Source organism: Euleptes europaea, chromosome 20 (genome assembly GCF_029931775.1).
Source record: "Euleptes europaea isolate rEulEur1 chromosome 20, rEulEur1.hap1, whole genome shotgun sequence".
Lineage (NCBI taxonomy): Eukaryota > Metazoa > Chordata > Lepidosauria > Squamata > Sphaerodactylidae > Euleptes > Euleptes europaea.
Window position 1 is genome coordinate 7644090 of NC_079331.1, and position 27335 is coordinate 7671424.

The following is a 27335-nucleotide window of genomic DNA, read 5'->3' on the forward strand; positions in this document are numbered from 1 at the left end:
TGCAACAACCACCACAGTCCTGCTAGAACAATAGAAACTTCTCCATAACTGTTCCAAGAAGGCAGACATCACAGAAACCAGTAAAATCAAGGCAACTGGAAGATTGCAATTTCTCTTACTGCCATGGAATTTGCTGGAAGGTGACCGAAGAAGACCAGGTCTTAAGTTGCGGATGCAACCTGGTCTCAGCGAATCAGAGAACAAGGAATTGTTCCGCCTTCCCTGTGAAAGCGCCTTCCTTCACCACCGTCGCCACCAACTTGGCCCCGCAGTCAATCAAGCTCCTCTGTTGGTGTGGGATAGGGGGGGATCACATCGAGAGCCAAAAAAAAAAAAAAAGAGAGAGAGAGAGAGAGAACCAGAAAAAGGGAGGAGGAACCACAAAGCACATTCACCAGGAACGCCCCCCTCCCTTGCTGAACTGTTGTACAGAAAGGAAGGCGGCCAGCCAGCCGGCCAAGCCTTCCAGCAAGGGCATCCATTGCCCGAGAGGATGCGATCCCGATCCCAAAAGGAGCTTCAGGCGGGCAAGTGAGCGAGGGAGACCGGTTAGGGAATCCACCTGAGTGTTTATTTTGGAATTTTGCCCCCTTTTCCTCTCTTTCTTTTCTTTTTTTATTTCTTTTCTCTTTTTTTTGGTTTTAAGATGCCCCTCGTTTCTCATCCTCTCCCCAAGAGGAGCCCCGTTCAATAAGACGTGGCAGGAACGGCAGGTAAACAAAGTCCCCCAAAGACCTCAAGGAGACGCCTGTCATTTGTGGCGCTGGGAAGACTTCTTCCTTTTCCTCTTATAGAAGCAGCAGCACCTGCAGCACAAAGAACAGAGGAAATCAATACAAGGCCCGTGGGGGGGGGGGCTTCCAGCAAGCCCTCTCCTTCCCCACTGTGGGATGGGATGAGCTGATACTGTCACACACGTGCTTCCCCATAACCCATACTACCACCACCCCCTCTCCTACGATGATCAATGAACTAGGACAGGGGGCATGTTGCCCCAACACTCCCCATAATGACGGTTCAAAGGCTCAAAGAATTACCATGCACCATTCTGGCTTACAGGTTGACTAGTATTTTCCACAAGCAGCTAACAGCCTATGACCAGCAAAGCCCCCAGAGTTCTGAACGTTTTTCCATGGGGCAGGGAGAGCTTGCAGAATGGCCCATCTTTAAACTAAGTGCTGTAGAGAGAGAGGGGACTGTTTACATTACGATAAATTAACACAGCAGAGTGCTGGGTCTGAACAAGGAGGATGCCTGCAGACACAAAACTGAGGCCAACAAACTACCAGGGTCAGTCAGATGAAAGAAGAGTATCTTGGGAGATCCTGATGAAATAGGTGGTGCCCCAAAGCACAGCCAAGGAGAGTGGCATGCTGAGAAAGGCCGCTATTGTGCTATAGAAATACAGTTAAGAGACTGAAGGGGAGTACAGGAAAATAACAGAACGATCACACAACATCAGGAACAAAGGACTCTGCCTCAAAATAAGATTTAGGGTGGAGATCTGGAATTCTCAAAGTAGTGCACAAAGCATCACATTTGTAATAATATGGCTAAAGCATAGTTAATAGGGGCAGCAGAGATTTTTACCTCCCAGTTTAATTCATTACAAGTGGATCACTAAAGGTTTACTATCAGATTAAAGCTCCCCCACCCCGATAATTCAGTGGCAAAGCTGAGACACACAGCTTTGCAAGGCCATCCTGAGGCAACAGTTCCCACCTCCCTGTGCCATATTTGATTAAAAAGACACAGCTGCATGGCCCTTTCTTCCAGTCCAGATCCAAAGACAGCAGATTTTCTGCATAAGTGAAACAGGTTTCCTACTAGCAGAGAAAGCGACAGGAAACCCAAAGTTCTCTGTGCTCAGTCAAAATCCACATCACCCCATCTTACGCATTTGGAGTTTCCACAACCCTGATAGGATTTTAACTCGTTTGCTTCTTGGAAGCTATTTTGACTCTGGTATGTTATTGCCATAGAGAACACGCTGTATTCTCATTTCCCAAAATGATTAAAAAAAAGAATATTAAAGACTACTTTTCTGTTTAGCAATGAATGGGAGGTTTTATTGTGTCCGATTTTAGGCCCCCACACGTAGAAGACATTGTGTTCTTTTATCAATCCTTGCAAGGAGGTACCTGCACTGATATTTTGGTAATATGCAGTTATGTAAATAATCAATTAAAGAGTAACAAATTTTTAAAAAATTACAAATTAACGGCCTAAATACTGAATACTAAAAATTTGACCAAGAAGCCCCTCTCCCAATTACCCCACATATATGGTTAAAATACAAACCCTCATCTTTACACGGATTTAATTAGCAGAGTGTTTCGAGGATTCCCCTCCCCCCTTATTTGTGGCTTGTGGTTGGTCTTTTCCTTGTTTGACAAAAGCTGTTCTAAGCAGCAGCTCTCAACCCGTGCCTCCCAGCTAGAGGGAAAAAAACCAGCAGAGAGGCTTCCAAGAGCCATTAAGCAAAACAGGGAAGGGAAGAAGAAGAAGAGTTGGTTTTTATATGCCGATTTTCTCTACCACTTAAGGGAAACTTCCAAGAGCCATTAAGGGAGGCTTCCAAGAGCCATTAAGCAAAACTGGGAAGGGAAGAAGAAGAGTTGGTTTTTATACGCTGACTTTCTCTACCACTTAAGGGAGACTCAAACCAGCTTCCAAACACCTTTCCTTCCCCTCCCCACAACAGACACCCAGCTGGCTTCGTGTGGAGGAGTGGGGAAACCAACATGGTTCTCCAGATCAGAGTCCACCGCTCCAAACCATGGCTCTTAACAGCTACACCACGCTGGCTCTCACCGTTGCATGCAGCCTAGAGGTGCGTCCAATGTGCTGGAGGAAAAAACCACAGTCAAGTTCATGCAAAAACAGCAAGCCGTGGCAACAGTCCCCCAGCACCATTCAAAGCAATGGAAAAAGGGCTGGGGAAGACGAGAGGCATCCACGGACAAGATGAGGAAAAGCAGCTGGCACGACAGCACACAAAACTGGTTACCCTCTGCAATATTAATATCACAACAGCCAGTTTCCTTTGGTGGGACCCTCTACACCAGGGGTGTTGAACTCAATTGCTACAAGGGCCGGATATGACATAAATGTCACTTGGTTGGGCCGGGCCATGCCTCGCCAGCCCAGATCGAGAGTGGGGGGGTGGGTGGCTGCCTCAGCTGGCTCGTGGGACAGATAAGAGCTCTCAAGGGGCCGGATCCAGCCCACGGGCCTTATGTTTGACACCCCTGTTCTATACCTAATACCAAGAGATGTACCGCTGGCAATATTAGCATGTCTCGCTCTCCATCTGTGGACAGATACGATCTATACCGATTTTTTTTTAACGAGGAAGTTCAAAAAAAAAACAAAAAAAAAAACCTGGGACACTGGGCAATGTGGTTGTTAATTAAAGAGACTGTGTTTCCCTCCTACAGAAACGAGTGGATTCTGTTGACTTATGTGGGAAAGAAAAGAGGCCGCGAAGACAGAGATCAAAAAGAGAGGGCAGAACTGAAGTATACTTCCTAATGCTGGTGATGTCCAGCTTCAGGAGGGGGGGGCAGCTCTTACTGCTGCTATACGTGTCCTATGCCCTTGAGAAGAGCCCCTTGGCCCTATAGGAGGGAGAGGGGAGCCTCTTTATTGGCAAACTGGCTCTTCAAAAACTTGCTTCTCATGGAGAGTAGAAAAGAGTAGGAGTCCAGTAGCACCTTAAAGACTAGCAACATTTCTGGCAGGGTATGAGCTTTCTGAAGAAGTATCCTGAAGAAGTAAGCTGTAGCTCACGAAAGCTCACACCCTGCCAGAAATTTTGTTAGTCTTTAAGGTGCTTCTGGACTCTTGCTCTTTTCTACTGCTACAGACAGACAAACATGCCTACCCATTGTTGCTATTCATGGGTTAATCACATGGCCATCTAAAACCACCCCACGTCCCAGGCCTGGTCAAAGTATTTCAAGAATTCATAGGAAGTCCATGTATCTCGATGGAATAAAGTAATGCAAATTAAGCAAATGCAGATACAAGACTTAACTCTCCATTACAAAACAGAGATGTATGGTTTGAATCCTTGATGTTTAGGGCTGTTTGTTTAATTGGGGGGGGGGCGCAAAACACATGGCAGAGAAACAACTCGACATATCTAGGTTTCGACATGGTGTATTTTTAATCAATGATAAAATGAAACAACAACAGAAGCGAAGGAAGCTCTTAATATAGACGATCTGTAAGACCCCTGGGAGAGGCACACGTGAAGCTAGGGGTGGCTTATTGCTGTACGGATGGCCTCCACTTAAAGATGACACGGGCTGGATGGTTGACAGAACCCGACAAACCAGTTTCTCATGAGAAGCCTGGAGTGGACCCTGGGTGGCCTTCACCTATGAAATGAATTCGTCATGAAATGAAGCAAGAAAAACAGCCGTGCACGACGGCGGGACAGACTAGGTCACTTCTTCAATGCCCGTTCCCCCTGTCTTCACCATCCCCATCTGCACACAATAACCCCCCGTGCCAACAGCAGCTATGGTAGAGGTGGATAATTTTATTTTCGATTATATTGATGTATTTTAAATGATGTTTTCCGCTCTAAGCCTGGCTTCGGCAGGAGAGGGTGGGTTATAAATCGCAAAACTAAATAAATAATGCAAGCTGACCAACGGCCAGTGGGGTCAAAGGGTCACCACAAGGTAGGGTTGCCAGGTCCCTTTTTGCCACCGGCGGGAGGTTTTTGGGGCGGAGTCTGAGGAGGGCGGGGGTTGGAGAGGGGAGGGGCTTCGATGCCTCAGTGTCCAATTGCCAAAGCGGCCATTTTCTCCAGGTGAACTGATCTCTACCAGCTGGAGATCAGTTGTATAGGGGGAGATCTCCAGCTACCACCTGGAGGTTGGGGGAGAAAATAGACACCACTGTACTATTATCAACCGATGAGGAAACTAGTACAGGAGCGAACCAGTATAATGAAGTGCAAAAAATATTTTTATGAGCTACTGTGTTTAACAATTACGCACAAACAATTACACATACATATTAACAAGAAATCTTATACATCAACTATACAACCCATCTCATGGATGGTAAGACAAGGAATATATCTGAACAAGAGAGACATTGCACTCTTGTTCAGATATATTCCTTGTCTTACCATCCATGAGATGGGTTGTATAGTTGATGTATAAGATTTCTTGTTAATATGTATGTGTAATTGTTTGTGCGTAATTGTTAAACACAGTAGCTCATAAAAATATTTTTTGCACTTCATTATACTGGTTCGCTCCTGTACTACCTGGAGGTTGGCAACCTACCACAAGGTGACTCCCCCCCCCCTTACATGACAAAATGGTAAGCTTGCTGGTTAGCCACGAGCAGTGTTGGGAAAGCCCTGCGTTAAGAAGTGGTAACTTGAGAGCTCGCTATACAGCAATTACCTTTTATGCATACAAAGCTGCTTTATATAGAGTCAGACCACTAGTCTGCCTGGGTCAGTACTGGATATTCTGACTGGCAACAGCTCTCTGGGGTCTCAGGTTAAGGTCTTTCCCATCTGATCCTTTAAGCTGGAGGTGCTGAGGATTGAACCTGGGACCTTCTGCATGCAAAGCAGATGCTCTACCGCTGAGGTATGACCCCGCCCTGCATATCAGCCTTAAAATAGCCAACTGCCTACAGTTTATATCAATGAACAAGGCACAGGGCTATGAAGGCATGGCTCATTCAGCCCAAACGAACGGTCATGCCTGTGACACTGTACTCCTTAGCAAGCTTGGAATTAGTGTTCCAATTATGATCAACGATCAACTACATGAGAAAGCTATAAGCCTACTGATAAAGGCACACAAGTGTGCAACCTTGGACAGGCAATGACGCTGGGTGTTGCAACACGGTAACAGACTGCAGAAAACTAGCATTTGCAAAATTAATTTGATTAAGTTGGGAATGTCAGTCTATTGATTGAGTAGTCAAAGGCCGAGGGAGCTTCATAATACCGAGAAAATGAATCTTCAAGGGAGATCTCAGAGGGGGAGACAGTAGCATGCAACAAATTGCTGTTAAGCTACTTCTAACATCGTGTTTCTCAAGTTCATGGATGGGAGCTAGGGTTGCCTGCTCCGGGTTGGGAAATACCTGAAGATTTTGGAGGTGGAGGGTGGGGTTTGGGAAGGGACCTCAGCAGGGTATAACGCCATAAGAATCCACTCTCCAAAGCAGCCATTTTCTCCAGGGGAACTGATATCGGCCAACCGGAGATCAATTAGCAGGAAATGATCAGGTGCCACACAGAGGCTGACAACCCAAGTGAGAGCAGAATAATAATAGGAAGAAGAGTTGGTTTTCATATTCCGACTTTCTCTACCACTTAAGGAAAAATCAAACCAGCTTTACAGCCACCTTCCCTCCCCCTCCCCACAACAGACACCCTGTGAGGCAGGTGGGGCTGAGAGTGTGTGACTAGCCCAAGGTCACCCAGCTGGCTTTGTGTGTAGGAGTGGGGGAAACAAATGCAGTTCACCGGATTAGCCTCTGTCGCTCATGTGGAGGAGCGGGGAATCCTGGTTTCTCCAGATCAGAGTCCACCGCTCCAAACCACCGCTGTTAACCACTACACCACGCTGGCTCCCCCCCCCACGTGTTCCACAGCCCCTATCCCATAGTTTTTTTTTTTACCAAATAGCAAATCTAACAAAACCAATTTTGTTTTTTCTCTTTCAGGGGGGAAAAAGGAAGGGGGACCCATTCCGAGGCACTGGACAATGTTACCAGATGATGGCCTAAGACTGTGGACTTTCCAGATCTAGAACCCACCGTGCCGCTAAACAGCACATGGCGAGAAATCACCTGGCATCACGTCCTGGAGACAGAAAGACCAGGAACCGGAACTGTGACCTCGGTGGGGTCGAGGTCCAGGACCAGGGAAAACAGACCTGAGCAGCTTTGTTATGAAATCCCAGTTATTCCGAAGATCCTTCTCTTCCACAAATCTATCTGGCTCTCCAGAAAAAAAAAGGCTACCATTTCCTCCCACAGGACAAAACTGGCTTCTTTCCTCCCCCTTAAAAAAAAAAAAATTACTCATGCAGGCAGGCCAGGACATGGCAGGAGCTACGAAGTTGCTGCTTACTGCATCAGGACAGGTTGAGTGGATCTCGCGATGCAATGTCTGACCTCCCCCAACAACTAGCTACCCTGCCTCCTGTGGTTAAGAGGCTTCTACACAGACTGCCACCTTCCTTCCCCAAAACCGCAGGACATTACAGGAAGGCGACTGACTGCGTCCACCCGTTGGATCTGCATCCTAAGTTAAGCAACAGATTAGAGGTTCTCTTTGAACACATGAAGCTGCCTTCTACTGAATCAGACCCTCGGTCCATCAAAGTCAGTATTGTCTGCTCAGACCGGCAGCGGCTCTCCAGGGTCTCAGGCAGGGGTCTTTCACATCACCTACTTGCCTAGTTCCTTTAGCTGGAGATGTCAGGGATTAAACCTGGGACTTTCTGCATGCCAAGCAGATTCTTTACCACTGAGCCATAGCCCTTCCCAATCAGCATTGTCTACTAAGACTGGCAGCGGCTCTCCAGGGTTCTCAGGCAGAGGTCTTCCACATCACCTACTTGCCTGGTCCCTTTAACTGGAGATGCCGGGGATTGAACCTGGGACCTTCTGCATGCCAAGCAGATGCTCTACCATTGAGCCACAGCCCCTCTGCTTTCTTCATGAGGACTTTCTGTTCACATACTGCGGACCTCCCCAGCCATGGTGATACCAAGGTAAGCAAGTCTGCTGACCTCAGCTAATCAGTCACTGCAAATATTGCTAGTAAAACTCAGTGCCAGGTAATGCAAAGGCTGAAGAGAAATTGCCAAACTCTCGCCCAGTGGTCAGAGCTGGGGTCCCCAATGTGGTGCCTGTGGGTGCCACGGTGCCCACTGACACCTTTCTTGGTTCCTGCCATTTGTTTTTTAGAAAACTGGGTGGGGCCAGGTGGGGCTTTTGCCCAGCAAGGCTTCTGATGAGCCACTGGAGATTTGATTGGTGGAACAGATTTTAAAAAACACGTTGTTTTGGCAGCAGCTGCTACCACAGCACAAGGATCTTCTGGGATGCTGGTCCACAAATTAAAGTCTATGTTGTTGTTCTTTTTAAAAAGAGGGAGAAATACAGGGCCAAATGCAAGAACAGGTTCTTGTCCTTAAGGAGGCCTCCTCTTCAAAGTCCCCCCTCCCCCTCCCCCCATCACTGGCTGGGCTCCAGTCTGGCCAACCATCACCTACTCTGATTCACTCCCCCTTCTGCGTGGACTAGAGAGAGCGACTCACCACAAGTTGAGTATTTTCAGGCAGCTACAGGGAAATGTGAAGAGGGGGGGGAAAGGAAAGAAAGACAAATAAAAACACATAAAAAAGGAGGAAAGAGCCATTTATCGTTCAGACGTGAGATGGGGAAGCACGGCATGGTGAGTCATGCAAGCATGCAGCGCCGCATCTGTAGCCGCCTGCCAAGATCCACCTGGCCTTGTCTGGTCCCACCTGAACTTCTTGAACACATGAAGCTGCCTTCTACTGAATCAGACCCTCGGTCCATCGAAGTCAGTATTGTCTACTCAGACTGGCAGCGGCTCTCCAGGGTCTCAAGCATTGATCTTTCACATCACCTACTTAGCCCTGGTCCCTTTGACTGGAGATGCAGGGGATTGAACCTGGGACCTTCTGCATGCCAAGCAGATGCTCTACCACTGAGCCACAGCCCCTCTTGCAGCTGGCTTGGGAGCTGGCCTGGGAGAAATGCCGTGACAGGATGGTTGCAGAGATAAAAGTGAGACTGAGCTTTCCTGACAGCCCATGGAAAAACTGTATCGGGGCACCAGAATCTCATTGCTGAAGGGAGTGAGCTTTAAGGGGTGTTGGCCATGGGAGGAGAAGAGATTTCCAAAAACCTTTGGTTTAGAGCACGTACCTGGAAAAGTTTCCAAGGAAATACTGAAGACAGCTGCCAAGAAGGGATGAAAAGGCCCTAGGGCTTTGATGGGACGTAGCAGCTGGACAAAACTCTCTCCTTATACACCCAGTTTGGAAGGAAGTTAAAAGTGCTGGTTATCTGAGGAGGCGTCCTCCCCTCACGCCGGCCCAAATGCTTTGGGAGTGGTCAGACTTACTGCAACCACAGCCAACCTGCTGTTTAGCTTTTAGCATGAGCTGAAAAGGCAGCGCCCTGACCTGGATGGCCCAGGCTAGCCTGATCTCGTCAGATCTCAGAAGCTAAGCAGGGTCAGCCCTGGTTAGTAATTGGATGGGAGACCACCAAGGAAGTCCAGGGTTGCTGTGCAGGGGAAGGCACTGGCAAACCACCTCTGTTAGTCTCTTGCCTTGAAAACCCCACAAGGGGTCGCCATGAGTCGGGTGCGACTTGACGGCACTATGCACACGAAAAGGCAGCAGGAATAGACTCCTTGCCTGGGGGGCGGGGGGGCTTACAGTCAGGGGGAGAGGACAGAGATGGCAGAGGAACTATGGAAAGAGTTAAGTGGGAGAGCGGGGCCAACAAGGTTTTTGTGAGGACCAAAAAGAAGCAGAGATGGAGAGAGTAACATGTAAGGACCAGAAAAGAGAAAAGAACACATTCAGTGAGATGGAATGAGAGAGAACAACCTCTTCATAACTGGAGCTATGCTTTTCTAGAGGAATGAGCCAACAAAGAGAGGATAAGGGTTTTTAAAATCCTAAGGAGCAGAGGAGAAAAGGGGGCAGATCTCGGAACTACGGAAGGGGGGCAGGCTAGCATCCAAAGGGCAGGAAAAGGAAGTCATCCCAGTTACCCCGGATTTACAGACGTAGGATAGAGATGGAATACTAAGCCCATGCCAGTTATGAGCGTAGTGGTGGCAGGGTCAAGTGGAGTATATAAACACTTGAAGCTGCCTTATAGTGAATCCCTTGGTCCATCAAGGTCAGACTTGTGTATTCACACTGGCAGCAGCTCTCCAGGGTCTCAGGTAGAGAGGTCTTTCCCATCACTTACTTCCTGACCCTTAACTGGAGATGCCGGGGATTGAACCTGGGATCTTCTGAATGCTAAGCAGGTTCTCTAACACTGAGCCACAGTCCCTCCCTCATGATCAGCAGCACTAATCTCATTAAGTTGCTCAAGATGGGCAGGGCACGGCAGGAGGAAGCCTCAGCAAGTGGCAAAGAAGTGGGGATGAGAGTTGCAGAACAAGATGTGAAATTAGGGATAGAGAAGGAATACGCTAAAGGAAAACCAAAGGATCATCGGGAGGATTTGATGAGCAAAGGGCCGAAACAGCCAGATCTCAGATCTTTCCCAACATCTGCCGCCTGAGAGATCCTGCAACCGGAAACGCCGGAGAATTGAACCTGGCATCTTCTGCCTGCAAAACAGGTGCTCTACCACTGATCTGCAGTCCCAAAAGAGCAGGGGGGTGATTGAACAGGAAGGCCATGCCCTGATTAAAAATAAAAACTGAACATGGGTTTCTTGGCTATGCAACGTTTAGTGTCCAAGTCACACAAACTCATAAATACATAAAAAGTTACAGCCCGATTTGATCCTCTGCATGCATGCACGGATTTATGGAGAGTTAATTCAGAGTAAGGTTGCATAACTTGTGCTGAAGTCCAGCAATACGTTTACTACAGTAGAGTTTGCTTGGGGAATGTCTTGATTCTTTTAATTGTCTGGCCTTGCTGTAAGGAAGGTGACCTCAACTGAGCTTAGCTGATGTTACACTGTCAGAGCTAAGAATAATCTTAAAACCCTTTTTGTGTAGTAGCGTGCTTTAGGAAAAACGTTCCTTGCAAATATTGACACCCTGCCTATGGGAACAATCTCACAGCCTAAAACACCTAAAATGACCCCCTTCCGCCTACAGAAAAGACTGTCTGCCAGCAGATGGACAAACACTAAGAAGAAGAGTTTGTTTTTATATGCCGACTTTCTCTACCACTTAAGGGAGACTCAAACCGGCTTACAATCACCTTCCCTTCCCCTCCCCACAACAGATACCCTGTGAGGTGGGTGGGGCTGAGTGTGACTAGCCCAAGGTCACCCAGCTGACTTCGTGTGTTGGGGTGGGGAAACAAATCCAGTTCACCAGATTAGCCTCTGTCGCTCCAAACCACTGCTCTTAACCACTACACCACGCTGGCTAAGCCCTAAACCAGGAAAGGACAAGCGCTAGATTGGCCCCAACCATTAATTTTAAAACACTAATCCCCCCCTCTGCCCAACTCTACAAAGCTCAAGGTAGTTATAAAGATTTTCTTTTAGCGATGAAATTGGAGGCTTTTGGAAGACCATCCTCAAGGAATATAGCAACGGCAAGCCAGCTGGAGATTCTGTGCTGAAGCCCAGTTCTAGATTACAGATACTACTTGCTTCGGCATGCAGGTAAGGATCGTTTCAGGCCACCTTCCGCACTTCCCCAGAAGACTGAGGATTATTCTTGCCACCAAGCCCGCTCAGTGCTACTCGGATCACTGAGGGATTTTGCAGACCGAGTCAGTGAAGACGTTTTCATGCCCTGAGCACACAAAACCCTTTATGGACTTCCTCTCCCTATAATGATTCCTTAGGCACATGCCAAGCTTCTTTATGAAACAAAAAAGGAAAGGACCAGTGTTTTCTGGATGAAGACCCCACATCAGGATTTGTGAAGAGGTGACAGCTTGTGAAGAACACAACCCGAGGACAGAGATTGAAAGCAACGGCTAAGACACCAGACTTATTTTTCAGCACCTAACCAGTACACAGTTTCTAACACACAGCAAGTGATTGACAAAACAGCAGATGATTTATGTGACCCCCCCAAAGGTTATTTACTTTTTGCAAGCATGTTACAGACCAAACACACACAGCCTCAGATTTTAAGTGTGAGAGGGTAAAAGGAACCCTGGCTTCTAAAAGCTGCTTGTATCCCTTGGCAAAAGCTAAGCTAGTTACGTATATATTGCACTAAAAACAGATTAAACCTCTTAGGTGGAGGAAGTTTTACTGGAAAGCTACAACATGCCAGTTTGCATATCCTTCTGAATGACTTCTGTCCGATTTGCAATACATGCTGGGGTCAAAAATCACGTTTATCTAGGCATCGCAGGTGAAAAGAAGCTCTAACATCACCAGCACTGTTGTGACTATCATGCAAAAGAAAAGAAAAAAGAAAAATGGAGTGTTTGAGGGCAGGTTATGGATGTAGGCATCAAACACAGGGAAACCACAAAACGTATTTCACACACACAAGACAGCATAAAGAGAAACTTGCTTGTGCGGCAAACATACTTAGCTTCCTCCACTACTTCCACCTCGGTACGTTCAGCCATTTGGGTATTGGAGGGGACTCCTGGCGGCTCGTCAATGTTCAACTCGCCATTGGTGGAGTTTATCACCTGACCAAAAAAAAAGCGAGAAAACAAGATGCGCACGTTAATCCTGAACGTTGGCCCATGTTTTGCCAAAGCGGCACATGGGTGAGCGAGATCCACAACAATTTCTATCAAGTGCAAAAGACAGCAAAGTTTGTGCTTTTTTGCCGAGATAAAGAGTCCTGCTTACAATTCCCCCAACTGGGAAGGGTGGTCCTTTAAGTCACCTCCCAAGTTGGTTTTCCTGCCCCGCTGCTGAAGTCAGAAAGATCTCCCAGTGGCTGTAAACCAGCAGACGACCAAGGATTAAGATAACCCAAGAAACTTTCTTCCAAGACCCCTTCCTGTCTCCTGGAGAAGCTTCAGCACAGATTTGCCAGACCGTTGCTGCCTTGGCCATCTTTCAAGCCCATTCTAAATACGGAAAGGGAGTTGGGAGGGGCCATGGCTCAGTGGAAGAGCATCTGCTTGGCATGCAGAAGGTTCCAGGTTCAATCCCCGGCATCTCCAGTTAAAGGGACTAGGCGAGTAGGTGATGTGAAAGACCTCTGCCTGAGACCCTGGAGAGCCGCTGCCAGTCTGACTAGACAATACTGACTTGGATGGACCAAGGGTCTGATTCAGTATAAGGCAGCTTCATGTGTTTCATGTGTTCACACTAAGCAAGGCAGGGCACCGCTTACATCCTCTCACTCTTGGTCTGTGCAAAGGATCAGTGCTGGATATACACTGGTGACATGACTCTCTCAGCAATGGTGGTAAAAGAAGAACCAGGGGGAGGAAATCTGTGCCTCAGAAGACACTCAAAGCACACACAGGACGTCCAACTTCAGAGCCCGAGTCTTTCAAATGGAGACAGCATTCAGCTCAAGCGACGCAAAATCACGCAGGTCTGAATTGGCATGGCAGGCAGAGGTGTTTGACTGCTACGGAAAAGCCACATAGGATAGGGAAGGGCAGTACCTGGACTGATCCCCCGTGCCGTTCTGAAGCCAAGTGAGTTGCCAGGAACAAAGCATTGGCCGGCCGCACTGGTGTAGCTTCCCAGTCTCCTCGGCGTTCTGATGCAGCCTGGCGGGCAGTTTTGGGAAAGCGAGAGAGCAGAAGACAGGAGGAAAGGCAAAGGTGAATCAAAGCAAAGCAATGTTTCCCTTTCAAAAGCATGTGATCAGCTAGTTGGAGCGGGAAGGCGGGAGAAAGCAAGCGTTTTAAAAGCACGCAAAGTGGTTCATTATTATGATGAGTCGAAGCCCCTTCACTCTTTGTATAGGAGCCAGAAAGCGGCGCCAACATGATCAGTGCTATTATTCCCATATTGAAAGGGAAAGGGCTGAAGTGGGAAAATAACAGACCTTACTGAGGCCCCCTTGTGATGTCCTGGCTGAGGAAAGGCTTGAACCAGCACTTCCCTGGTTCATGGATCAATGCATAATGTAAATGTACATTGTAAAGAGAAGGAAGTTTCCCTTATTCCTATTTTAGCTACAAAATGTCATCAACCGTAGAGGTCATGGAGTTTTTCTGGGGAGTTATCAGGAAAAAGTATGTGAAGGGAGCAGTGCTGTCATTCCCAACCTTTATGAGGCAGGGGTGCTGCATGCCCTGAAAAAACTGTCACTGTATTGCATGCGCCCACCACTCAGAGCGGTTTCCAAGCAACGTTGAGGCCAATATTATGATCGTTCACATCATCCCTTGGAAGGATTTAAAGATTGCAGTTGGGAATCTTGGGAGCATCACCGCTACCCAGAAAACATGACCTCCTCCCCTGCGCTATAAGACGTGACTGGGCTAAAAGACGATGGAGTCCCAGAAGGCAAATATTAACCATGGCATACTGAGGGGGAAGACGCCAATGTTTGGCCCACCGTTGAGAGAGCTGATCAAGCAAAACGGGTCTCTCCAAGTTTGTTTCTTCAAATCATTTATAGGATGCCTTTCCACTCAAACAGGGGCCCCAAGGTAGCCAATGAAGGGTGAGTCTGATTTGAAATTGAGGAAAAAACCAGCCTCCGTAGCCTTAGCATGAGAAAAATGGAAATATGAGCAGGACTGGCTCCAGTATTTACAACTATACAAATTAACCATTAAAAGGCAGCGATATTACTACTGGCCTGCATTTCAAGATAACAGCCACTAGATCAAACCCGCCAGCACCTGTTCAGTTCTGGAACTTTTAGCCCTACACTAGCCAATCCCTTGAGGTGGTATACTGATAAAGATGCATTTGGTCATGGAGTTTTTAAAAGATGCTGAAGGCAAGCAGAAAGGATGAAGGACCGTTTGGTTCATGTCCAGGGGGATGCCTTCCCCTCCCTTCTGGGGCTGTGCTTTGCTCCTGTTGACAAAAGCGGTCATCGCTCCGACTGGCAAATATTCTTGCTATTAGTAGCTATGGTGGGATCAGCGTGGCGTAGTGGTTAAGAGCAGTGGTTTGGAGCGGTGGACTTTAATCTGGAGAACCGGGTTTGATTCCCCTCTCCTCCACATGAACAGTGGAGGCTAATCTGGTGAACTGGATTTGTTTCCCCACTCCAACACACAAAGCCAGCTGGGTGACCTTGGGCAAGTTACAGCTCTGTTACAGCTCTCTCAGCCTCACCTACCTCACAGGGTGTCTGTTGGGGGAAGGGGAAGGGAAGGTGATTGTAAGCCGGTTTGAGTCTCCCTTAAGAGGTAGAGAAAGTCGGCATATAAAAACCAACTCTTCTCTTTTTACCTGTTTTGGCAATTGTGGCATTCAAGAGTCTGCAGTGGGCAGAGTCTGCCAGCTACAGAAGCTCACCTGAGGCATGACAGAAGGTCCTCAAAAATCCCCAAGAGAGATCCCAGGCTGAAATACATTGAAACAGGTTGTAGGTTAACTGACCTGGGCTCGTTGAGGCTGCAATGATACTCGTTCTCGGTACATGTGGCTCTCTCTGGTCACGGACGGCCCAGACTCTACGTGAATGGGTCCCACTGGGGTGGGCTGGAAAATAAAACACACCACTGAACGCCCAGGTCCGATTCCCCCCAACAATGCGTGAATGCTCAGTAATTAAAGCAGGTCACTTTAGAGCAGGAAGCGAACACAGGCCTTGTACCTTTGACCCAGGGGGCCAACTCCTCTATCAAGGGCCAGTAGCTTTTTCAGCACAACAGCAAAAACTGAAATGTAGACTGAGCCAGCTGGTATGGTAATGAACATATAAGAATACCAGAGAAAGGCCATTCCCATTTAAACGATTTCAGGTGGCAGATATTGGGAAAATATTATTTCTCTGCCTGAGACCCTGGACAGCTGCTGCTGCATTGGGCTAGATGGAGAATGGTTTGACCTCAGTATATGAATGCAATTATCTTTTACCAAACACACAGCAAAGAATGAATCTAGGAGGACAGGTTCATCAGCAGCTACTAGGCATCATGGGTGAATAAGGTCGCCATGCTCAGAAGCAACAGACATTTGATTATCATCTGCAGGATGGGGTGAGTGGGCAAAAGAGGATGTGAGGAAGAGGATGTTGGTCTGATCCAGCAGAACTCTTTTTAATATAAGGTGGAGTACTGCAAGTAGTTACAATACCAAAGGTTTTGCCACTTCTGAATGGCCTAGTGCTTGTATGTGTCATTTGGGCACCAGAAGGATGTTTACAGACACCAAGGAATATTACCCAATGTCCATACCCCTGCTAGAATATTTTATTCTCAAGATTTCTGAAGCAGAGATCGCAACGGAAGTCTAAAAGGAAGTCATCGCCCCCCAACTTACAAGCGCCCTGCCAACCCAGTCGTAGGCATAATCGAAGATGAATCCTCTCCTGTCAAATAACTCTGTGAAGATTGCCCGTAGGTAATCATAGTCTGGTCTCTCAAAGAAGTCTAATCGTCTGACGTAACGAAGATAAGTGGCCATCTCCTCTGTTAAAAGGGAATTAGGAAGAAGCAAGACATCAGACAATCTGTTCAGTAAGTAGAGGCAGAAGACATTCCAAGCAGTTACCTTGAGCGTACTTGGGAGGCCTTTTGATCATATGAAAAGATACAGATAGCAGAGGCTTTGAGGACAGCATTCAACTATAACATTATTAGGAAGCCCTGCACAGGGGGGAGGGGAGGATACATGATTTTTCCCCTCCTCCATTTTAACCTCACAACTAAGGGTGAGCTGGGTGAGGTTGAGAGCACATAAGCGGTCTAAGATCACCCAGTGAGCTTCACGGCAGTGCGGTGACTTGAATCTGGGTCCTCCCAGGTCACAGTTCAAAAGTAGCTGCTACATTAAACCCATATTTTTGTGGCCCTTTTTGTTCAAACATATTGGAGGAAGTTAGAGATTTTGATATTTTAATATCTGATTTTCAAGATGTCTCCAGACGACGTACAAATTTGCTGTGGCACTTGGGCTTAGAAGAAAAGAGGAGATGAGCACCGATTTCAAGGAAGGGCCGTAGCTCAGTGGTAGAGCATCTGCTTGGCATGCAGACAGTCCCAGGTTCAATCTCGGGCATCTCAGTTAAAGGGACTACGCAAGTAGGTGATGAGAAAGACCTCTACCTGAGACCCTGGAGAGCTGCTGCCGGTCTGAGTAGACAATACTGACTTGGATGGACCAAGGGTCTGATTCAGTATAAGACAGCTTCATGTGTTCATGTGTTCATGTGTTCAAGGAAGCATCCTGCACCGACAGGGTGCCACCCTGTCCTAACCTTACCTGGGAAGTTCTCACAGAGAACATCAATTGGAGTGTTCCTCTTTGTGTCCCCGATCTTCTGGTATCTCTCTTTTAGCGTATCAGCCTGCACAGTGCAAAGAGGTTTGTTATTTGTGTTAACGTCACAGCAATTACTGAGTAGCCTTCGGCAAGCTGACGGGACATTCCTGGAATGTCCTCTTGCCTGGAAGGACAGGGCCAGAGCGCCCACCATGCAAACAAATGCTCTATTCTAACATCCCCATCTGCTGGCCTCCTGTTCTGGGAGGAAGGGGCCAAAATATTCACTTAGGAACGGGGGCTAATGCAATGGAAAGGTGAGGAGGGGGAAGAAACAATTTAATGCTTTTTTAAAAAAATCACTGTAAGACATTTTCAAGACTTCACCACTAAAAAAGTGGGACATAAAACACAGATTCAAACCAAGTTACTCTTCTCTCCATCCCTGCTCTCCCATCTGTTCGACAAGGATAACAGGAGGAGAGGCAGCAGGAGGTGTTCCTGCAGCCGCTGTGGCACAAGGCGCTAGGGCTGACCTCTGCTCGGTATTCCTATCGCGGGAAAGATGTTTCTTAGGAGCACTGCTGCCCCTGAAGGGAAAACCGACACTCCCTTCTCCAATCTTGTACTTCAGGCATGCAACTGCCTGCCCCTGTCCAAAGACACTTTATTTCCTCCCAAGCCATCCAAAGAGAGGCTAATAATTAAGCGGGGGGAGAAAATAAAAGCTGTTCAGGTGGTAAATGTGTGCTTTTTTAAAAATTTTATTAATTTTTATAACATGACACATAAAACAAACAAAAAACAAGTACAATGAAAAAAATACAATAAAAATATAACAAAAATAATACAAAGGAGTATCTATATATACTTATTAATACATTCATAGTTACATTGTTTTTAAGACCAAAAAGATACCCCTTCGCCCTTCCACCCACCTTAAAATGTGACCCATCACCCGACTTCCAAAGAAGTGTCCTAGTAAATGTGTGCTTTAAGTGTCTACCTTAAGGCCTTGCCACGGCAAACTGCCTCGCAGGAAATACATGAACATATGGCCAAGGGCTTCCAGGTCATCTCGCCGGCTTTGCTCTGAAACACAAACATGACACCATGCATCACTATTTTGCCCATGCCTATAGAAATTACTCCTCATTAGGTTCCTGGTTCCGATGTAAATCAGGAATGCATTTTGCAAGCATACGGGGGCGGGGGGGGGGGAGTGACATGCGCTAGACAGCCCCAGTGGGCCACATCTTCTTAGTACAGGATGATCCTGTGTTTATACAGTTCTGTTTCACACTATACCATGTGTGCCACAGTATGAACTTGGAGCATGACGCATAGATTCGCTTTAAGTCTAGGAGCAGAGTGACTTTGCCAAGCCAGTTTTGAGCTCATTACAAATCGGGAATGACTTCTGAAACTGGTATAGTTAAAATAGGTTTCCAGCACGAACAAGCTCTCCAGTATAAACACATGCACGCACTCATTTGTAGGACAGCCTGTAACCCAGGCTATAAAACTTCAAGCACACGCTACAGTATGCAAAGAAGCAAAATCACACAGATGACGCCAAGTCAAACAACGCAGACCTTTGCCAAGATGCGTGTTGATAGACATGTATCTGGCAGTTCCTGTTAAGCTCTTGTGTTCTCGATAGGGTATGTGTTTTTGTGTTTCTGGATCAATGTATTCCTTGGCCAACCCAAAGTCTATTATGTGGATGACGTGTTCTTTCTTGTTTCCTTGTCGGCCGATGAGGAAGTTTTCTGGCTTGACATCTCGATAAATGAGGTTCTTTGAGTGCACCAATTCCATCCGAGTAATCTGTTGGAGGAGGGAACCACATTTTTTAAAAGTTTGCAAAATGCCTTAAGTTATAAGCATCTGTCAACTGACTGCTGATTTGAAATCCTCCATTCTGGTGTATAATTTAAGTGAAGTCTGCCTTTCATTCATTATATTTTCATTGAGAAAATACTGACAAGCATCTAAAGAATTCCTTAGATCACCGTCTGAAAGCCTCCGCTCTTACTCTTCATAGTCTCCAACAGTTATAATAGACTGAAAGAGCTGGAAGTCATCTGGGGCAACCTGCTTCCACACTTTTAACATGATGCTGTTGCAATGACCCACGCTGCATGAGAAAGCTACGGCCATTTTTTTAAAGGTGCCCAAACTGTATTTGGGGAGCAAAAGCTTGCGAAACAGTGAATCCTACGATTATTTAAGGCCTGGTAATGTCCACCTGCTACATTAAAAGGTAAAGGTCCCCTGTGCAAGCACTGCGTCATTCTTGACCCATGGGGTGATATCACATCCTGACATTTTCTAGGCAGACTTCGTTTACGGGGTGGTTTGCCAGTGCCTTCCCCAGTCATCTTCCCTTTACCCCCAGCAAGCTGGGTCCTCGTTTTACTGACCTCGGAAGGATGGAAGGCTGAGTCAACCTTGAGCCGGCTACCTGAAACCAGCTTCCGTCAGGATCGAACTCAGGTCGTAAGCAAAGCTTTGGACTGCAATACTGCAGCTTACCACTCTGTGCCACGGGGCTACTACCTGCTACATTAGTCCTTAAAAAATTTGCAGTTTTTAAAAAAGATTTTTATGTCACTGGAAGATGAGAAGATTTTTTTTAAAAAAAACGCAATGATCATGCAGCAGAAGACGCTGGTGGATTCAGATCTTTGCTGCATTCCCTTTCACTCCCATCAGTCCCTTCCAACATGGGAAAGTGCTTCCTGGGGTTGCAGGACCCACAAGCCATGCAGACTTTGGGGGGGAAGGGGAAGTCCAGCAAGAAGGACGGGCAGAAAATGATTTCAATTCTCTGCCTCTAACACCAACAAGCCATCTCTGCAACTGCTCTTCTAGCTAACTTAAGCGTGTCACTTGATATTCAAAAAGGGCAAGAGTCCAGTAGCACCTTAAAGACTAACAAAAATATTTTCTGGTAGGGTATGAGCTTTCGTGAGCCACAGCTCACTTCTTCATACCCTACCAGAAAATATTTTTGTTAGTCTTTAAGGTGCTACTGGACTCTTGCCCTTTTTGACTACTGCAAACAGACTAACACGGCTACCCACTGTGAATTAACTTGATATTCAGGAAACCTGCACTGCTATGCCTCATTACTCAATTCGAGATTTCAAGCCCCAGTTAATTAATACGCTCCCTTTATTTGCGCCGGCATGAAATTTGAATGTAAAAGTTAACAAAAGGATTACATCAGAAAAGGACACGACGCTCTAGCTGAGCAGTGGAAGTTGCCATGGCTGGGGTGACCGATTTTTCCAGGATACCTTGAAAAAAAGATGCCTTCCTGAGAAAAGAAAAACCTGCTTGAGCAGCTTCAGGTGCAATTTCTAGCATGGCTCAAAAGTAAGACAAGTTTGTCCTATTCCAGGTATGCTGGCCTTACCCACCCAGGTTTATTTTAGTGTTTTCAGCAGCAGAAGGACAAGGACAATGGTTCACATAGACACTGAACAAGTCAGATTGTGGAGATTAAGAACATGGGAAGATGGACTCATTCCTTGCTAAGTACAAGGATCAGACTCCAAGATGGTCAGGAAAAGGCTGCCACAGCCTCCAAGAATCATCTTAAACATGGTCACCCCACTTGCTCCCCAATCTCTCATGACTGAGGGGCCGTGGTTCAGTGGAAGAGCATCTGCTTGGCATGCAGAAGGTCCCAGGTTCAATCCCCGGCATCTCCAGTTAAAGAGACCAGGCAGGTAGGTGATGTGAAAGACTTCTGCCTGAGACCCTGGAGAGCCGCTGCTGGTCTGAGTAGACAATACTGACTTTGATGGACCAAGGGTCTGATTCAGTAGAAGGCAGCTTCATGTGTCTGGCTCTCAAAAGCTTATGCCAGAATAAATTTTGCTCACTACTAAGGTGCCGCAGGACTCCTGTTTGATTTTGCCCAGGCAGACAATTTCGTCTACTCACCAGCTGGATGGCTATCATTAAGACGGTTTTCAGAGTAAACGTTCTATCGCAGATGTCAAATAAGTCCTCCAAACTTGGTCCAAGGAGCTCGAGTACCATGGCATTGTACTTTCCACATGGCCCGTAATAATATACCTGGGGGAAGCCTTCTGTTGAGACAGTATTAAAACAAAATTGAAGATATGAAACAGAACTGCATCGGCATCACTATTAGGATATGGGAATTTCCCAGAGTGCACAGCTTGGACTGCTGACTGCCAAACTGGTCACACACACATGAACACACATGAAGCTGCCTTATACTGAATCAGACCCTTGGTCCATCAAAGTCAGTATTGTCTACTAAGACCAGCAGCGGCTCTCCAGGGCCTCAGGGCCTTTCACATCACCTACTTGCCTAGACCCTTTAACTGGAGATGCCAGTGGTTGAACCTGGGACCTTCTGCATGCCAAGCAGATGCTCTACAACTGAGCCACTCCCCCTCCCCATTAAAATAGTTTTCGGGACGGAAGTACAATTCTCTCCCTGCCATCCATCACACCCCGTTAACCTTTGCATTTAAATTTGCAAGGCAAACATATGCTAACACGGCAATTCACATCAACCCCTGTAACCAAAAATAACCTGTCAGCTGCCAACAGCCTGCTCTGCTTCGATTTTCAAAAAAGCGGCTTACGGCGTGACAATAAGAAGCTGCTCCAGAAATGAAAATCTACCACCAGCGTACAGAACTAGCCGGGAAGCTCTTTGGGATCCTCACCTACGCCTGCAGCCCACCACAGGGGGAAAGGGAAGGACGGGAAAGGAGGGAAGCCTGATAGTGTAAACCAATGTTTAGAATAATTAACCCCATTCAGGAGCCTATGAGTGGTGACAGGCCAATCCTTCCCTGTCAAACCCTCAGTGAAGACCAGCATATCGTCCACCAACAATCTACCACTCCTCCTTCCCCTCGATCTAACCTCAGCTTTACCACGTCATCTGCTGCCATTTTGCCACTTGCTTGCTCTGACTTGAAAACGGGATGAGCTTTAACAGGGGCCGTGGCTCAGTGGCAGAGAATCTGCTTGGCATGCAGAAGGTCCCAGGTTCAATCCCCAGCATCTCCAGTTAAAGGGACTAGGCAGGTAGGTGATGTGAAAGGCCTCTGCCTGAGACCCCGGAGAGTTGCTGCCGGTCTGAGCAGACAATCCTGACTTTGATGGACCAAGGGTCTGATTCAGTAGAAGGCAGCTGGGAAGTAATTAAAGGCAGGCAGGCAGGCAGGCAGGCAGGAAGGAAGGGAAAGAAGGACAAGGAGGCCTTGTACTCTGCATGTACTCTCATTGCTGCCCTCAACCATAAGCCTGGCGGAACATCAAGAGTTCTGAGGTCAGGGATGCCAAGAGCCCCCACCAACCCATAGAGAACGAGTCCCTCTAGGCCTTCTCTCACACCAGCGGGAAGCAAATAAATCATTATACCTTTTCTTTGAACACCCCCCACCTGTTCCCAATGTCAGACCAGCTGGGTGCTTTCAAACACTTGGATCTTACATCTCTAGGGATAAGGAGGGCAGCCTCTGGATGACATGTTTGAGTCAGCTGAAAAATAAGATCGCAAGAAGTCTTGCTTACCTGTACAGCCAATGTGTTTATAAAATCTATACTCTAAATGGAGCTGCGGGGCCCGGGATTTTAATGGTTCCTGTAAGGGAAGGGGGAGAAACAGAGAAGAAACAGTCAAATCCAATAACCTTAGCTTGTCTATTTTTGGTAGCATGCAAAACCACAGAGTTCTTTTTTGTTTTAACGCAGGCCTACTCACCAGTTTGATTGCTACGTATTCATTTGTGTAAAGATTTTTGCCTGAAAGAGAAAAAAATTAAAAAGCATCACAACTGTGACAGACAGAAGGCTGTATTTTAGGTCTATAAACCATTTTCATCTGTTAGTCACTGCTGTTGTTGTTTTGCCATCAAGTCACAGTTGACTTATGGAAACCCCGTAGGGTTTTCGAGGCAAGAGACTTCAGAGGTAGTTTGCTATTGCCTGCCTCCCCATCACACCCCTGGTATCCCTTGGAGGTCTCCCATGCAAATACTTGCCAGGGTTGAGGCCGAGAGTGTGTGACTGGCCAAGGTCACCCAGCTAGTTTCTATGGCAGAGTGGGGATTTGAACCTGGGCTTCCCAGATCCTAGTCCGACACCTTAACCAATACACCATGCTGGCTCTCAGATTAGTCACTGTGCAATGGCAAAAATATGTCTCCAGCATAATAAGCAATGTAAAATCACCTTAGCTAATTTCTTTATCTATCTATCTATCTATCTATCCATCTATCTATAAAAATTTGTATGAACTGCCCAGTGTTCGTAACTCATTTTATTCCCTAGTATCACCTATGCCTTGAGTTTAGAAATCGAAAACTAGGTGTGGAGATAATATGATCCCTTTTAATGGGAACACTCAGAAAAAACAGTGTGTGTTCTCTTTCATTGATCGCAAAGTTATTGGTAGTTTCCCCCCTCCATTTTCCAATGCAGAAGCACACTGCAAATATATATATATTTAAAAATCTATGGACAAACAAACATTTGCAATGTTTTAAAATGGTACAGACAGGCAAGAAGCTGCAGTGAAAATGAGGCGCACATACAGTTTGAAAAGGGACTGACTGAATGTGAGGTGCATGGATCAGAATCAATAGTCCTTGCAGTATTTTTAAATCAAAATGGGATAGCTTAAATTGGGAACCACTGGTACACAGCTTTCCCGCTAAGGTAATTATGAGATACTCCATGAGTCCCAAGGTTTTTGAAAGCACGTTTGCAGGATGTAAATGGGAAGTCATGAATACAATAATTCATACTGTGCTAACATAAGAGGGCAGTAGATACCAATTTTTGAGAGTTAAGGAACAGCAGTTACAAACTGAGTTCTCAAATTCAGCTAATTTGCTTTGCAGTCACACAGATTATTTCTCAAGGACATTATCCAAAACTATACAAAGAGTAATCAATGTTGATCCTCCGTATTCCAAAGCACACTTCAGTTCAAGGACACTATAATGCTTCTGCTATCAGTTTTCCAGAATGAAATCCATACAAGGGTACCATCCCCATTATAAACTAACCAGTAGTCCTATGTGGATGTGAAAAAAAGGTACCTGTCCTCACACAGCAAGCCACTGAAATGCAGGCTGGAAAAAAAGGTTAATTGGCCAACTTCGTTCAAGCGCATTTCCAGCCTTCAAGCAAGAAAAGGCACTGCAAATTGATCTAGTTGTGCACAGTACCATAAACAAATCGCTGAGGAAGACTGGGGCGGCGGGATTATGCAAGATATGTAATCTCAACTGTAATTTGATACATAATGAGATAAGGAACAGGAAATTCATCAAAACAGGCCCAAGTCCATAAAAGGCCTATTCTGTTCCAGCCAGTCCTTATTATGTATTTAATTTATACACTGCCTTTCTCCTCAATGGGAGACAGATGTTCACTTGGAAGAGGCTTTTTCGCCGCTGTCATGGCTGGTATGGAACTTTTATTTGGAACTGTCTCTGCCCAGAAAGTCTCCTTATGAACTTCACTGATTTTCTGGCGCCAGCCTGGAAGGTCATCTCATTCTGGAGCGTAACCTTCACTATTCATACACTTTTGTCCTCCCATTCAAAGCTAACATGGGCCCTCTTGGAATGGCAGATACCTGGAGATCTGGGGAACTGAGAAATAGCCCAGCTGGGCATGTTTCTGCCATCACTGAATATGTAGCTGAAGAAATCTAACTTCAATAAACAGGAAAACAGGCACAAATTCGAAAATCTTTCTTCTGATATAAGCTTCTGGATGATAGTTGGATCCAGAGGAATCTTATGTTTAAGAAAAACTGGTGTGTATGAAGTACGTACGTTGTTCATTGAGGCATAGATTATCTTAAAAACAACAACACAGAATGCAAATAATGTGTCTATTTGGAGGTCTAGATTTAGTTGCACAATCGTATATAGCACCATTTGCCAAATGCGTCACTGTACTGTGTCCTCACAATAAACTTGCGGGATACAGGAAGAACAGTTAGTTTTTATATGCCGACTTTCTCTACCACTTAAGGGAGACTCAAACCGGCTTACAATCATCTTCCCTTCCCCTCCCCACAACAGACACCCTGTGAGGTAGGTGGGACTGAGAGAGCTGTGACTAGCCCCAAGGTCACCCAGCTGGCTTCGTGTGGAGGCGTGGGAAAACAAATCCAGTTCACCAGATTAGCCTCCACCGCTCATGTGGAGGAGTGAGGAATCAAACCCGGTTCTCCAGATCAGAGTCCACCGCTCCAAACCACTGCTCTTAACCACTACACCACGCTGGCTCTCTGGTTGCCATTATTTCAATTTCATAGACAGGAGAGTAGAGGTCAAATCAACTTGCCCAAAGCCACACCCTGGGATCACGGCAAAGGCGGGACTTGAACTCCGCCTTTGCATCCGAGGCAAAGTCTCTACTCACTGGATAGTGTTGACTCTCCAAGGAATTTTGCCTTGTGGAATGAAAGCAAGGCTGTACAAACGACCATGCACAGAACTAGCAGCTCTGGAAGTGCCAAGAATTATGAGACGCCTGCTCCCAGCACTTCAGAAGAATTCCTTAACAAAGACGAGACTTAGTGAAAGCTGGGCTTTCACCCAACAGGGGAAAAAAGAGTCTTGGGGATCCAGCTCAAATTTCCCGCTTGCGCTAAAGCTCTTGCGCAAGTGAAAACACACAAGAAAGACCACAGCAGCCACTTGTGCTAAAAGCGTATTTTACCCCACCTGCACTTCGGCTTGCACAAAATCTAGTGTGATCAATTTCTAGGCAATATAATGTAGACTTGTGCATATGGCCATTTATGCTTGTTTTGCGCAACGCTGGATCCAAGACTTGGCCAATGAGCTGATTCAATCTGCGTGAATCCATGAGCAGAATGCCTTGATGAAAAGGGCGTGCCTTGTTTTCAGGTGACAGGCATGTTGCATCAGAACCTGTCGAAGAAAAGGCACACCTCCCCCTGTCTGAGAAAGAAGGGGGAATGCCCCTCTCGAACTGGCCCCTGCCATCAGCAGTTTTTATACATATGTATATTAAAACATGTTGCTCATTTAAGACTATTCTATGGTCCAAATTCCAAGCGACGCAATCATTGTGCCTTACCTAACCTGAGCTCTCCGAAATTGCCGCAGCCTATCTTCTTGCCAACTCTAAAATTGGGACCAACCATGAGAACGCCAGAGGTCGACGAGGAACTGGACGCTCGGGAAGCGTGGGAATTTCTCCCTGGATTTCCTTTCCCTGATCTTTGCCTTTCATCTTTCTCCCTAGGAAAATGGTCCATGATCTTAAAATAAAGTTATCTACCAGCGACCGGGATTTGGACTGTGCACTTTATTCTTGAAGAGAGAAATATATATCCCGAAGAACCATTGGGTCAAACTATAGAATCATTTGGAGATCTTTTGGCATCATATCCACAGAACATTCGACAGGCGGCTCCAGAATCCTTCAAGAGGTAGAAGGGGGAAAAAATCTTATACAACCTAGAAAGGGAGAGAAAAAAGAAAGGGCAACCGTAAGAGCAAGATACCTATTTATAAAAGAACAAGCTGCTCCCTAAAATAGGAACCCGACGACTGCGATTTTAGTTTCCAACAGAATGATAGGTTCAGATGTAACCCTTTGCTATTCCATTCTGGGGGACGCATGAACAGGCATGATACCACCATTCCCTGCTGCCCCCTCACCCCCCATCAAGTGATACCTTCCATTCCTCCATTTCCCACAGCTCCGGTCTTGGGATATCTGCTTCCCGCCCCAGAGTTTCAAAATAAGAAATGCCCCGGGAAACCATAAGAAAACATCACATTCCTCAGGGCGGAACATTTAACTTCACTTTCTTAGAATATGCTGCCCTTATAACACATTAAAGGTTGCCTTCGAGAAATTATTCTGTTAGCATCCTCAGTGGGATGTTCCATCCACCTCTCGCCTTTGTGTATGGTAATGAGACAAGATTCAACTTCACTTATTAGCAATAATCTTAATGGACACTGAAGAACTTTAATAAAAGGATGCACAAATTCTGCAAGCAATGGCTAGGAGGAATTCCCAGAGCCTCTTCTACAAGAAATGCCAAGGAAGACCATGGAAGAAATGGAGATGATACAGAAGTACTAGTTCTTCCTGCCCCAGAAAATCTTCCATTCACCACAACCTGCTGTATACAACAATCTCCACGTATTCAGTCACACGTGCTGGCCGGGAGGGAAGATGTTCAAGTTTAGAACCTT

The 27335-nt window shown here is 46.4% G+C and overlaps 1 protein-coding gene across 1 annotated transcript; it reads right to left on the minus strand.

Moving 5' to 3' along the window:
• Positions 1 to 625: 625 nt before the first annotated feature.
• CSNK1G1 (casein kinase 1 gamma 1) lies at positions 626 to 26429 on the minus strand. Its single transcript, XM_056865896.1, has 13 exons — positions 26203 to 26429; positions 22838 to 22878; positions 22648 to 22717; positions 21031 to 21179; positions 18669 to 18903; positions 18080 to 18165; positions 17074 to 17158; positions 16132 to 16280; positions 15247 to 15348; positions 13341 to 13448; positions 12295 to 12401; positions 8319 to 8342; positions 626 to 806 (listed from the first exon to the last, which is right to left on the minus strand). The coding sequence occupies exons 1-13, from the start codon at positions 26381 to 26383 to the stop codon at positions 752 to 754; spliced, it is 1392 nt and encodes a 463-aa protein (XP_056721874.1). The 5' UTR covers positions 26384 to 26429; the 3' UTR covers positions 626 to 751.
• Positions 26430 to 27335: the final 906 nt, after the last annotated feature.

Bases quoted from the DNA above. Each gene is read 5' to 3' on its own strand.
- CSNK1G1 (XM_056865896.1), bottom strand. From the start codon at position 26,383: ATGGACCATTTTCCTAGGGAGAAAGATGAAAGGCAAAGATCAGGGAAA. The intron at 18,166-18,668 runs GTCTGCGTTGTT...TTTGTGTTTCAG, and splicing joins CAACACGCATCTTGGCAAAG to AGCAAAGCCGGCGAGATGAC. The intron at 16,281-17,073 runs GTAAGGTTAGGA...CCCTTTTAACAG, and splicing joins TCTCTGTGAGAACTTCCCAG to AGGAGATGGCCACTTATCTT.